The sequence below is a fragment of the Dreissena polymorpha genome, chromosome 15, assembly GCF_020536995.1.
Source record: "Dreissena polymorpha isolate Duluth1 chromosome 15, UMN_Dpol_1.0, whole genome shotgun sequence".
Lineage (NCBI taxonomy): Eukaryota > Metazoa > Mollusca > Bivalvia > Myida > Dreissenidae > Dreissena > Dreissena polymorpha.
This window is the reverse complement of record NC_068369.1, coordinates 17,387,110-17,400,749: the sequence shown is the minus strand read 5'-3', so window position 1 is coordinate 17,400,749 and position 13,640 is coordinate 17,387,110. Positions and strand designations below refer to the sequence as shown.

The 13,640-nt window shown below is 34.1% G+C and overlaps 1 protein-coding gene across 1 annotated transcript; it reads right to left on the bottom strand.

The window, feature by feature from the left end:
• Positions 1-606: 606 nt before the first annotated feature.
• Positions 607-12,621, bottom strand: LOC127859591 (uncharacterized). The gene is made up of 11 exons (XM_052397090.1): positions 12,597-12,621; positions 10,704-10,868; positions 10,161-10,337; positions 9,739-9,836; positions 7,654-7,718; positions 7,006-7,166; positions 6,333-6,440; positions 3,848-3,998; positions 3,212-3,372; positions 2,608-2,669; positions 607-698 (listed from the first exon to the last, which is right to left on the bottom strand). The coding sequence occupies exons 1-11, from the start codon at positions 12,619-12,621 to the stop codon at positions 684-686; spliced, it is 1,188 nt and encodes a 395-aa protein (XP_052253050.1). The 3' UTR covers positions 607-683.
• Positions 12,622-13,640: the final 1,019 nt, after the last annotated feature.

The window sequence follows — 13,640 nt, the reverse complement described above, 5'->3', positions numbered from 1 at the left end:
GCAAAGGCCTTTAAAATTCGGCTCCAGCGCTTTAAGGGTTAAAAACGTTATCTACATGTAGTTTATATGCATAAAATAACTTCTTTACATCTTATACTAGAAGTAATATTCATATTTTATTGTATTGACTTAGTTGAAACATCAAAATATTTAGTGGATATTTTGTATATACAATAACAATTTTAATCTGACGTCATTGACAATTTTAATGAATACATGAATGTAAATATAAATAATACACAAATAAAAACAATGCATAACAACAAACTGTATGCGTACAGCTTTAACGTGTACGAGCGGTAAAATATGTTCAAAGTAATGTAATCTGGTACGTGGGCAGTCTTGTGTTCAACACAACATGTAAACGATTCGCAACACAGGGACAAAATGCAAAACACACCGAAATGTAATAGAAAAAAAGAACACTTAAGTGTAAACTTATACATTCTAAGTAAGTTTTGATTGCATCTGTACATTTTTCGTTTACGAACCACCTTGCACGCTTCAAAATATATCGAAACTATTCACATTATATATACACTGAATAGGAAAGCGAAAACGATACAGATTGGTGTGAATACACTATCAATCTAGATCGCGATATGACCCTTGTGTGGCCAGTTTTTCAACCGAATGGGAATGTATTGAGGTATTTCTCTTCTGGATGAAATCCACGTCTGTGATCAAAGTCGTTCATTCTGAAACATATATCATATCATTATTTAGTACTTATAACAGCTTGTCATAACTTGCGTAATTACACAATAAAATATGAGCAACATTCGTTGACACCCTTTGTGTTAATATGTAGGCTCATCCATTCAAAGCGGGTTTCATACATATAATTGATATAATGTATATTAACTCGTTCATTTTGCTTTCTCTTTTATCAATGATTTGAGAATACAATTCGCTTGTATCTTTAATGACGTGCCATTTTTGCTACTGAAACTAAGAGCTGAATGTTTGCGTTTACAAAACATGTATTCACCATTTATCGCGAAATCGTTGTTAAATAGAACTGTCAGTTGAATGTGAAAAGGAACATCATTAATACGATAATAAAGTTATAATTAACAGTTTCATGACAAAACATATTGTTTACATAGTATTTTTTTACGGAACATATTTTAAACAAGTCACTTAATATAACCATGAACGCTCACATGATGAAGTTTATAGCAGTGGCGTAATACTCAAGACCTCCCAGTTCCTTTTGACGACTCGGGCTTAATGTTAACATATGTTGCTATGCTGATCTATGTAAAACATTTTGCACCACCAAACATGTGTTTCAATTTCGACCCCAGATCGATCATTGTTTAATTTTAGTATAGGATCAGCATAACATGTATCATAACAAATATTACACAGATGGACATTTTCGTGCTAGATAACACATTACTTGAACTACGTTTCTGTATTAAAATAAGGCATTACGGGCGTGGCCAACTTTGACCTCATAAGCATAATTGGAAGAATCTATGTGGAGGATCACTGTCTGATGTTACATACTAAATATTAAATCTCTGTTACATATATTTACAAGTTATTTTGCAGTATTTCCATATCGAAAATGAAGACCGGGGTAGGGAATATTTGGATCCAGGGAGCATAATTTGAAAAAAAATGTAGATGAGTTCTAGATGATATTATATTAAAAAAAAACACATAAAAGCCATGGATTTGTATTTTCATACAATATGATTTAAAGTTGCTCTAATACAATATGAAGAAGTGAAACTCCAGCTGCTGAAGCAGTATTGAATTTTCATTAAAAACAATTAGTTGGTCCTTTATTTAAGGCAAGTGACCGATTGCCCAAACAGTACAAAACAGCAGTCTTAGTTAAACTAATTGCCCATGGTGCAACATTTGACAAGATTTGAACAAACTTCGTACAGATTTTACTCATGATGCTTAATGCCAAATATAAATGCCTTTTACTGAGCGGTTTCAGACAAGATTTGTATAGATTTTTCGTTTAAACGTTTATGTTAGTCTATGCTACACTTCATATCAATACCTAGTTCTTTGTAACGAAAAACAAGTCACAACAGCATTTTAAAAGTTGTTCCTTAATAGGTCTATGTTAAATGTGTAAGCTCCGGGCCAGTGTTCACTACACGCATGATTTGAACAAATATGTAGATGACCATAATACGATTATACATACAAAGTACTAAATCTCTGAGCTATGAGGAGTTGCAGGAGAATATTCTTAGGTGTTAGCCTATTGGGTAATTTATTACCCTCTGACCAAATTAATCAATGACACAGAATTATTTGAACAAATTTCACAGAGGACAACCCAGAAAACATTTCTGTAAAGTTTGGTATATTCTGCCCGGTTCAGGAGGAGTTGTCCTTTGAAGAAACCTTTTACGGACACAATGACCATAGCAATTATAAACATTCGTGTAACACACTCGCTGTTGCTATGTTTAATGGTGGAAAGAAAATGGAACATGCTTATTTATACTCGACATATATAATGACTCGATATGTGATATACGACTAATATATATATATATATATATATATATATATATATATATATATATATATATATATATATATATATATATATATATATATATAACTTACAATTCGAGGATACATATGGTCCCATGAAAAGTTTGAAGGCTGTTCCGAACGATATAACTGATCTGTAAAAACAACAATGATCTTGTTTTAAATATATCAAATACGTTTACATAACGTCTAATTTATTGCGATTGTGTCAGGACCAATAGACAGTGTTTGAAACGTTAGTTTGTGACGTACAGTCAATGTTAAGGCATTTTTATTTCATTTTATAATTAACATCTGTGAATATTGTATTAACACTTAGTTATACTACTCATAAGCAGGCATCCTTTCTCGTTTATATTAAATTAATCTGACATGTTATATGCCTAAACAGTGTGTTGAACATGTGGACCCTGAAATGGTTATATATCTATATATAGGCGCCAGCTGTTCAAACACTTGCTTGTTGATTACTGTGAACATAAGTCTAATTTCTAACGGATAAAGATTGATCACCATCCAAAAATTAATATTTGAAAACAAAAGTCCCGCAGAATAAAGCATGCTTGCATAGCGAGATTTGAGCTAATAATTAGAAAAAACATGTCTCAAAGCGTTTAATCATTGTTGATTCATTAAACAGCTACACATTGGGTTCTCATGTATACACTTTACTCACCCTCGAATCCTATTGAAACTTCTACATCAGACGGAGCGTTATTTCTTCCTATTTCAGACATATTGTCCCACCCATGTTCGTTGCTATATATTGGGCCAGGACGACCCATCGGATTGTACCGGGTCGGAATGATAGCCGGTAGGTATGGTCCCATAACGGGTCTGCAATGAATGTAGACAAATATACTTATTCATCTCCCCTACTTTTGGCACACATAATATTTTGAACTGCGTGCCTATTTTTGATTCACGGGTATGTTTAGTTACCAAGTGTCCATGGTTACAAATAAAGGTAAACAAGTTACGCCACAACACTACCAAAAAGTCAATATGTTAACATATTAAATTTTAAGTTAAAAAAAGAAATAACAAAAACGCGTCTAATATTAATGATAATAAGGTGCACTGGATTTGAATATTTGTTGTAAATAATAATTGTTTCTGATTGTCCATCAATATTCGTTCAACTTTCACGACGTTTTACAATTATTGTACATACGCGGTCAGTTTACATAGTTTTCCAATGTGGAAAAATCAGGGTTTGTCCGATGTATAGTCCTTGCTATGTTCTTTTTGTCAAATATGCATATTATCAAATAGAATTATAGTCAACAAAACATGAATACAGTAACCGTACTTGTAAGTGCTATATGAGCTAACTGTATCGTCATCCTCCACCATCTTTCTTCTATTTCTGCACATCCGGTACGTGAGAAGACCCAATACAAGGGCGGCGATGAGAAACAAAGGGATTCCAACACCGAGGCCAACCAACAGGGCGAAGTCGTCTGCATAATCATTTAACAAATTATAAGAATGGTACATAGTATACAGTACTGGATAGCTTATATAAATCATGTAATACGTGCAAGTATGTTAATGCATTTCTATTTTATTATAACTGCAGAGATGCCAAATGTTATTGAATAAAAAGGTGTTTTTTTAAACCGCTAGTGGTTTTTTTCGTTAACATATCGCTATAACTGGCTATCACTGGACGTAACATTTAAAAATCGATACGCTTAGTTTCATCAATAGGACAGAGTTATCTGCGAAATCATGCGTGATGTTATACAACTCGGGCTTCGTTAGCAGTAGGAAAACCAATGATATATTATCATCATTATATCATTTTTGATATCTTGGATAAAACATACACTACTTTCAGTTTAATGTTGTCAACAAATGACAGCTCACATATCATGTACACTCTACGAAAATCTTATAAGATTTGATAAAACTCATTTCAGCATTAAGGACTAACATACCATATGCATCATGCGTTGCCTTGTATGTCGGGTTACTTTATGTATTTCAAGACGATAAAACAGAAGACAAAAAGCATAAGGTCCTATATTTTCAAACGAAAGCTTTTGAACCCTTCAACTCAATCAACGAGCGGTAAATCGTTGTGTTAGATATGAAACTCTTCATCGAGATGTTTGAAATTCCATTGTAAAATATGCAATTGGTCTAAATTGTTCGTTTTTAATTTCATAACTTATCCCGAGCTCATAAATTGTTAATTGTTAATTATATCTTACCTTGTTTTGTCAAAGGTCTGAAATGGAAAGCAAATTTGCTATTTAATAAATAATTACCAGAATTGTCAACTTTGATAAATCTTTTACAAACGTTATCAAACAGAACACTGAAAGCAATTATGTTTTTAGTACAACCGTTTCTGTAAATAAGTACGCAAGTGGTTATCTTGATAATGATTAGGCATGACTTAAGCATGCCTTGGCATGATACACTTTTTTCGCAATTTTAATAAAAAGCTTAAAGTGAAGAGGGGATATAAGAAAGACATTTGAATAAATGTTCAGAAATGGACGTTGAAGCGCGACCTTAACATTAACGACACTTGTTTATATGTCTGCAAATGGTATCAAAACATAACGCATTGAGTAAAATTTCATTTAAAACTTTATGAAACAATAGGCCACATGCAGCAGTCACGAAATGAAAAGTCCAATTGTCGATCTTCACGAAGACCGATGACTTTGAGTCGAGGCGACTGACGCGTGCATGCAAAACATTCGAACCGAGTTTAATGCAGTGCTGCAAATGGCATATGAATATGGAGCGCACACGAAAATGCAGGTTCAGTTGTTTTGCCTTTGGGTATGACAATTACATTGAGTCGACGTGTTTGACTCATGCCTGCTTTCTGTGAATTGCATCAATTAACCAAACACTTTAGCCACGCTTGATAGTTTGAAGAATATGGGAGAACCACAGTATTAAGCAGTCACGAACATGGTTGCTAAAACATTAGACCTTCAATTGTGACTTTAACCGCCGTGACTTACTCATGCATTTCACACATTAACTCAATGACCATAAAGGGATCTTTTCACGGTTTGGTAAATTGACAAAATTGAAAAAAGATGTTTTAGATTCGCAAATTTTCGGTTTAGTAGTGATATTTGTGAGGAAACAGTATTACTGAACATTTATTTTGCCATGGTCAAATATAGCCATTATATGCATATTTTGACGATTTAAAAACCTAAAATTTTTAAAGCGTTGCAACGCGAAACGATTGAATAATTTGGAGAGTTCTGTTGTTGTCGGTTAAATTTGTGAAACTACGAAGATAGCTTATATAAGGTATAAAATACACATCTTATGTATGCTTGGCAGGATAGCTCATTTGGCTAATGCGTTTTTACTTCAGGATTCCGGGGGTCACTGGTTCGAGCCCTGCTGCGGGCTACTTTTTTCCCTTTTTAAAATTTTATATTTGATTTTTTACTGGAACTTTTAAAATGTTATGTTTACATTTATCAATATAAAGCATTTAATGACAAACTTCAAAATCTGTAAAAAGGCCCTTTTAATGATTGAGTGGAGCTTCATAAAACTCCATTAAAATGTATAGGAAATATCGAGAGGGTTAACAAATGATACCGACCGAAGGACAGAATGAATACAATTTATCTTATGTTAGAATCCTCTATTTTGATTCCAGGCTACTTTGTATTCACAAATAGTGTTTAAACAGTCACGTACGCATTTCTGTTTTTGCAGAACAGTTCGCGTTATCTACTTGTGTTATACAGTCGTCGGCGTAACAGCTTATAGTTTATAATCGCTAGGGCATAGTACTTACTCACAAACCGGTTTCTCATCTACATATTTGCACTTTGTCTGAGTGGGACATAACCCTTGGATTGACTCGTAAATGGCGCAAGACATCTCCGCCTCTGTTTGGTTTAAACTGACTGCAAAACAGAAAAGTAAGTTAATCATAACTTATATACTAATCGTGTCGCGATGCATTAACTATCGCAAACTTAAATCTTTAAACAAATATTTTGAAAATGAAATTCCATGTGGTATGTGATACTTAGTCAGATGAAACTATAACATATTGAGCTCATAACTGTCAAGTTAATTTCATAAGTATTTTATGTTAAGTGACCTTAACCTGTTTATGCTATTTGTTAGGAACATTTTAATCATCATTTTAATAAAGACAAGTCATGAAAAGCCATATTATATAAATGTCACAATATTTAAATATTTTAAGTGTAACATTAAATAATTTAATGCCGTCGTTTCAATAAAATAAGAAGTGATTCATCATGCTGCAATGTCATGGAAATGTATAACATCAGTGCAAAACAGCACATAAAACAAAGCATTATACAATTGAAACTGTACCGCCTGTTTAACTTGATGAAATATAACTGAAACTTTTAACGTTTAACTGTCCACACGTGTCTCTAACGAAGTCATGTGTACTGTATAGTAATTAACGCTGTGTCACTTAACACATGCACTGACCTTGTTGTCCAGACTCCAGTGTGGCTGCTTTAACCCTGGTTTTGTTGTTCAGCACGGTGATTGGTTCGCCCTTGATTAGAGCCGCCATGGAACTCGCAAATGATGCTGTGGCCGCGTCCGTGTTTCCGATGTAAAACGAGATGTTTGCCACTCCGTTGGAGCTACATGCATATTCATATAATTTGAACTTTTGGGTTGATTTTGATTCTGACAACTTTACATTCGTGTATAGTATTTTTTATAATTTAGTATATGCATTCAGTCAAGTGTCTCCAAAGCTCGGCTAAAATGTATTACAAATAACAACAAAATCAATATTGTTGTGGTATTTTTCTTGTAAACATTAATTACATTTGAAAACTTTAAATTCATGTAAATATTTTCATTAACATGTAACCTAATGAAATTAAAGTTTATAACAGAAATCTAATCATGAATACGATAAACGCAATTTGCCGGACGACAGGAAAGAGTCAATGAAAGTAAAACATCAATGTTTTGTTAAACAAAAGGAATTGTTTCCGTGTCAGAAATAATTCAAGAAAAGAAAACAAATACTTACAAAATGCGTTTTAGGGTAGCAGTTTTATGTGACTTTCGTTAACTTACTAAGTAAATTTATTTATACATTATTTTAAAATACGTTACCTGATGGAATGTACTGTAACTGACTCGTAATAAGATCCCATCTCAGTTTTGAAATGGTCATCGAGCTAAAAAGCAACATATAACATTTAAATACTTAAACAATTGTGTGCCCCCTATTTTAAGATAGACTATATGGAGTGTGTATTGCTCATGTAGACGTTAAAAATACTTGCAACTTAAATCTGTCTTAAAGCGAGACTATACGATTTGTATATGTGTTAAATTGTAATACATGTATATTGATAAAAAATAAAATATGTTACAATAACACAAAATAGGCAAGACAAATTATACATTGAAGACGAATTTTATAAAATGCAGCAAAGACAAATTAGCGCCCCGAGCCGATTGTGACGAAGATATTTCGTACATATTTTCCTACAATAACCGAAGCATTCGTCTTTTTATTAGGATCGGAGATAGTGTTTGTGTGTCGTATGAATAGATATCGTGGCAGGAATTAAAAATGAACCGTTAAACTTAATTTAGATGCACATCGTACATGCATGATATACATGCTGGCCAATTCGACTGTACAGACATTGTCGATTTCAGAATTAAATGTCTGGCTTATTTCGCATTTTTCGACACATGTTCTTCTTAACTTTTATTTTTATTTTTATTGAAATATATGTATAATAAGTTGTTTACGCATTTTATATAAATTCACAAATATTTGACAAAATCATATAGTCTCGCTTTATACAACAAACAATAATTACGTATATTTACGGTTATACGAAATAAGAAAGCAAAGCTAGGATCAAATCAAGGGCTATAATTTGGAATAAAATGTAGTTAACTTTATGCAGGAGGAAGTTGAACTAACGGTGCAGTTAACAAATTTAAAGTTCGGAACGATTCTGTAAACTTATATGTAGATCTATCTTTAAAAGTATTGAGTGAGTTATGCTGCAATTATTATGTTAACTTCTTTTGGAGTAACATACTTCATAGTCTAATTTAACTTGGATACATGTACTAGGCCAAATATAATCAGAACGTAACGTATCGGAAAAAAATGAGTCACTTTTGATTGGTCAAGCGCACAATACAATACGAGATAATGAATGTCAAATTACAAAATAAAAATAATCCGTTTCTATGGAACGCCATAGCTGTCTTAGGTTGTTACATTTCTTTCTGTCTTCTCTAAGTGTCTTATTATGTCAAACCGTCGTGATATTTTGTCAATATGTGGTGTTTACTTGTCAAAATACAGTCTTATTATGTCAAACAGTCGTATTATATTGTCAAAATGTGGTGATGATTTGTCAAACCGTCATGTTGTCTTGTCCGAATGTGGCGTTGACTTGTCAAAACACAGTCTTATTATGTCAAACATTTGGACAAGATAACACGGCTGTTTGACATAATATCACTGTGTTTTGACAAGTCAACATCACATTTGGACAAGATAACACGACGGTTTGACATAATAGGACTTATTTTGACAAGTCAGCACCATATCTGGACAAGATAACACGACTGTTGGACATAATAAGACTGTATTTTGACAAGTCAACATCACATTTGGACAAGATAACACGACGGTTCGACATAATAGGACTGTATTTTGACAAGTCAGCACCATATTTCGACAAGATAACACGACGGGTTGACATAGTAGAACTGTGTTTTGACAAGTCAACATCACAATTGGACAATATTACTGTTTGACATAATAAGACTGTGTTTTGACAAGTCAACATCACATTTGGAAAAGATAACACGACGGTTTGGCATAAAAAGACTATGTTTTGGCAAGTCAAAATCACATTTGGACAAGATAACACGACGGTTTTACATAATAAGACTGTATGTAGACAAGTCAGCACCACAAGATAACAAGACGGTTTGAATAATACGACTGTTTTTTGACAAGACAACAACAAATATGGACAAAATATCACGACGGTTGGACATAATAAGACACCTTCTAAAGAAGACAGACAGAAATGTAACAACGTAAGAGAGCTACGGCGTGCCATACGTTTCGAAAGATATATTTTGCTTTTCGACGATGATGAACCGGTCAATATAAATGTTATTTGTGAGTCTGCAGAAATGAATTGCATTAAATACCTCAGCTCCTAGTGCGTCCATGAATCTTTTGAGCCCTTGTTCGTCACTAGGTGGTTTAATGAACAAAGTGATACTGGTCAACGATCCCCTTAACTGGGCTGTAAAAATAACGTATGTGTTCTAATTGTTGTAAGTGCATGTTATTGAAATCGTCAAGAACAATAACTAACATGCGATTATTATAAAACATAAAGTAAAATTAACAAATTGGATATTCAATACATAAACATCGTATACATCATTGATTAATTATCCTTATTTGATCCATAACATACAGTGGGTTAAGCAAATAAAGATATTTCTTTGTATATGTATCCGCAGATAATCGATGATTATAACGCATGTTGAATTTTAACGCAAACAAAATCTTTTTATACAACATGAGCGATGACAACCGCCTCAGCTTTCCGACAAAGTCTTACCCTTTGGTCTGCATTTAGGCCATTCGTGACTCCAACCACCTGGCACGCAAATGATGTTATATTGACCAATGAGATCGTGCGTAGAATTGCACGAAATTTGAACAGTGCATGACTGTAGTAAGCGTAAGCATGAGTGTGCAACCTTTCCGTTGGGAATGACTGCCACCTCTTCACACTCTATATTTAAAAAGAATAAATAAAATCAGAATATTACATCATCTTACACAGTGGCAAAGGCATTTAGGACAATAATGATATTTAGCGAATACGTATATCAAAACAAAGCATTTATTACGACTTATACATGTAGCTACATCTATTTATCGTGTTATATCTTGCTTACTTAATATATGATACATGTTTCGACTCTACAACAAGAATACATTTTCGTAAAGTAAAAAATATCTTACCGTAACAAAGAATTACGTGTCTGTTTTGTAGCGACTATGAACATTAGTTGAACAAAATAAATATATATCAGCTATAGATAAAAATCTACATTAAAACGACCAGATAGACTTTCAATTTTTAAAATGAACGTACGGTAGCTACAGGAGGGCAGGGGGCTCCATGATCCGGTGGCCTGGCAAGTAGACGTCGTGTTACCTTGCAGAACGTAGCTGGTATTGCAAGTGAAGGTTACGTTGGATCCCAGCGTCGTGCTAGATCCTGACCACTCTGCGTTGTCTACAAACGGCACACCACAATCTGAAGCAAACAGAGTTCATAAGATGAAAAACTTTTGTGTGATATTGTTCAGCTCATCGCGAGTTCATATAAATGTACAAAATAAAAGAAAAAAATTACACAAATAACATTGACTACGCTTGTTTCCATGGTTAAAATAAATAAAGTGTATTCCTGATCGTATTATATATTGATCTAGATTTTATTCCATATTGATTGAGCTATAAACAGTTCGCATTTTGTTAATTATGTATTACTTTGGGTATACTTGAATATTGTATTCCCATTATTGATGTATTCTCAACTTTTATGTTAAACAATATTTTTCTTATAAAGATATCCCAATTAGAATACATGTCGGGATTACCGTCCAACTACCAATACTGAAACTAGTACACTTTAAGAAAACGATTTTCTTGCTGTTAAATTAGCCTTTGTAAAGATGCATTGCAAGATTCAGCTTTACTTTATGTCCTTTATGTATAAAACTTTTTTGGAATGTCAGTTTTCCTAGTTTGCCAAATAATAGAACCAGTCCAAAATTACATATCCAAATAATCAATTGAATTGCAAAATTGATTACACGAAAAGACTGACACTGTTCGTTACCTCAATTGATGAATTAAAAAACATAAACATTTAAACATTTAAATACACTGGAAAAATGGTCCTGTATAGAAAAATTCGCAGAATCCGACTTGACTTAAATTTAATCGGTACGCAAATAACAGCACATTTTGTTGAAGATTCTATGGAAAATGAATGAGTTAGGAAAGTTATACAAATATTGGGCAATATTTGGAACAGTGTGATTAGCCTGATGACCGAACCTTTTCTGCATTTTATACCAACAAGGCAAACTAAAAAAAATATGATGAATATTTGATAAAGCGTGTAAGTTTTACTCCGGAACGACAAATTTCGCTTTGTGTGTAAGTAAAGGGAAATAACTCTAAAGAGCCTGATGCGAATTGACTGGTTATCAAACATGGCCTCCATTTCATGTAAAGAAAAGATTCCAGATTTTTTATTTGTATACGTCTTAGAAAGCGGTAAATATTGATTTGCCCATTTTATGTTATACATCATGTATGACTTATCGAGGAAGTGAAATGCTGGTAAAATGATGATATTGCGAGCTGACATTTAATAGGCATTTACGTACATAAATAAGTATATAAACATATTACTTGCCTCTAGTACAATTTGGCAAAGGCGACCATGACCCATTTCCGTGGCATACAGCGCTCGATGGACCGATTAAAGAGTAGTTCTGGTTGCACGAAAATGTAACGTTACTTCCTATAGTTATAGGACCGTTGTGTTGCCCATTCGAAAGTATAGGGGTACTGCAACCAGGCACTATTTAATAGAAAATATCATGCATTTTCAGTTTTGATTCTTTGAATACCTTTCTATGAAAACAGATAAATAATTAGCATAAAATAACAACAAAAAAGCAAATAGAGGCTGATATATTTTGTACAATACATGTATTACCATTTTCTATTATTGAAACTATTATAAGAGATTTTGAGCTTAATGTATACTCGTATATTTATTAATCCGATGCATGAACTGAAACGTGGCTTATAACCAATCTCACACAAGTATCTATAAAATAATTACCAGAAGTGGATGATGATGCAACAGCAGAAGTACTTGTCGGTTGTATCGTTGATGTTGACAAAACGCTTGAAGAGGTAGCAACAATCGTCGACGTAGGTAATGAAGTAAACGTTATTGTACTGGAGGCAGATGCAGTGAATGTCATGGTGAAAGATGTCTGTATTGAAGAAGTGGGAGATGATGTTAATATACTGGTGGCTGTACTCGTGTCTGTAGCTGTTGCTGTACTCATGTCAGGAGACGTGGCTGTGCTAGTGTCAGTGGTTGTGGCTGTACTGGTGGCGGTAAATGTTGCTGTAATGGTGTCAGTAGATATGGTTGTACTGGTGTCAGTAGATGTGGGTGTACTGGTGCCAGTAGCTGTGACTGTACTTGTGTCAGTAGATGTGGCTGTAATGGTGTCAGTAGATGTTGTTGTAATGGTGCCAGTAGCTGTGACTGAGCTGGTACCAGTAGACGTGGCTGTACTTGTGTCAGTAGATGTGGCTGTACTTGTGTCAATAGATGTGGCTGTACTGGTGTCAGTAGATGTGACTGTAATGGTGTCAGAAGATGTGGGTGTAATGCTGTCAGAAGATGTGGCCGTAATCGTGTCAGAAGATATTACTGTAATTGTGTCAGAAGATGTGGCCGTAATTGTGTCAGAAGATGAGACTGTAATTGTATCAGAAGATGTGGGTGTAATGCTGTCAGAAGATGTGGCCGTAATTGTGTCAGAAGATGTGACTGTACTTGTATCAGAAGATGTGGCCGTAATTGTGTCAGAAGATGTGACTGTAATGGTATCAGAAGATGTGGGTGTAATGCTGTCAGAAGATGTGGCCGTAATTGTGTCAGAAGATGTGACTGTATTTGTATCAGAAGATGTGGCCGTAATTGTGTCAGAAAATGTGGCCGTAATTGTGTCAGAAGATTTGACTGTAATGGTATCAGAAGATGTGGGTGTAATGCTGTCAGAAGATGTGACCGTAATTGTGTCAGAAGATGTGGCCGTAATTGTGTCAGAAGATGCGACTATAATGGTATCAGAAGATGTGGCCGTAATTGTGTCAGAAGATGTGACTGTAATGGTATCAGAAGATGTGACTGTAATGCTGTCAGAAGACGTGGCCGTAATTGTGTCAGATGATGGGACTGTAATTGTATCTGAAGATGTGGCCGTAA

What these genes read in the sequence shown, in the direction of transcription:
- LOC127859591 (XM_052397090.1), bottom strand. Translation starts at nt 12,621, where the DNA reads ATGACATTCACTGCATCTGCCTCCA. An exon ending in GCCTAAATGCAGACCAAAGG is followed by an intron (nt 9,837 to 10,160) that starts GTAAGACTTTGT and finishes TTATTTTTACAG; the next exon opens with CCCAGTTAAGGGGATCGTTG. An exon ending in TGGACGCACTAGGAGCTGAG is followed by an intron (nt 7,719 to 9,738) that starts GTATTTAATGCA and finishes GTTGCTTTTTAG; the next exon opens with CTCGATGACCATTTCAAAAC.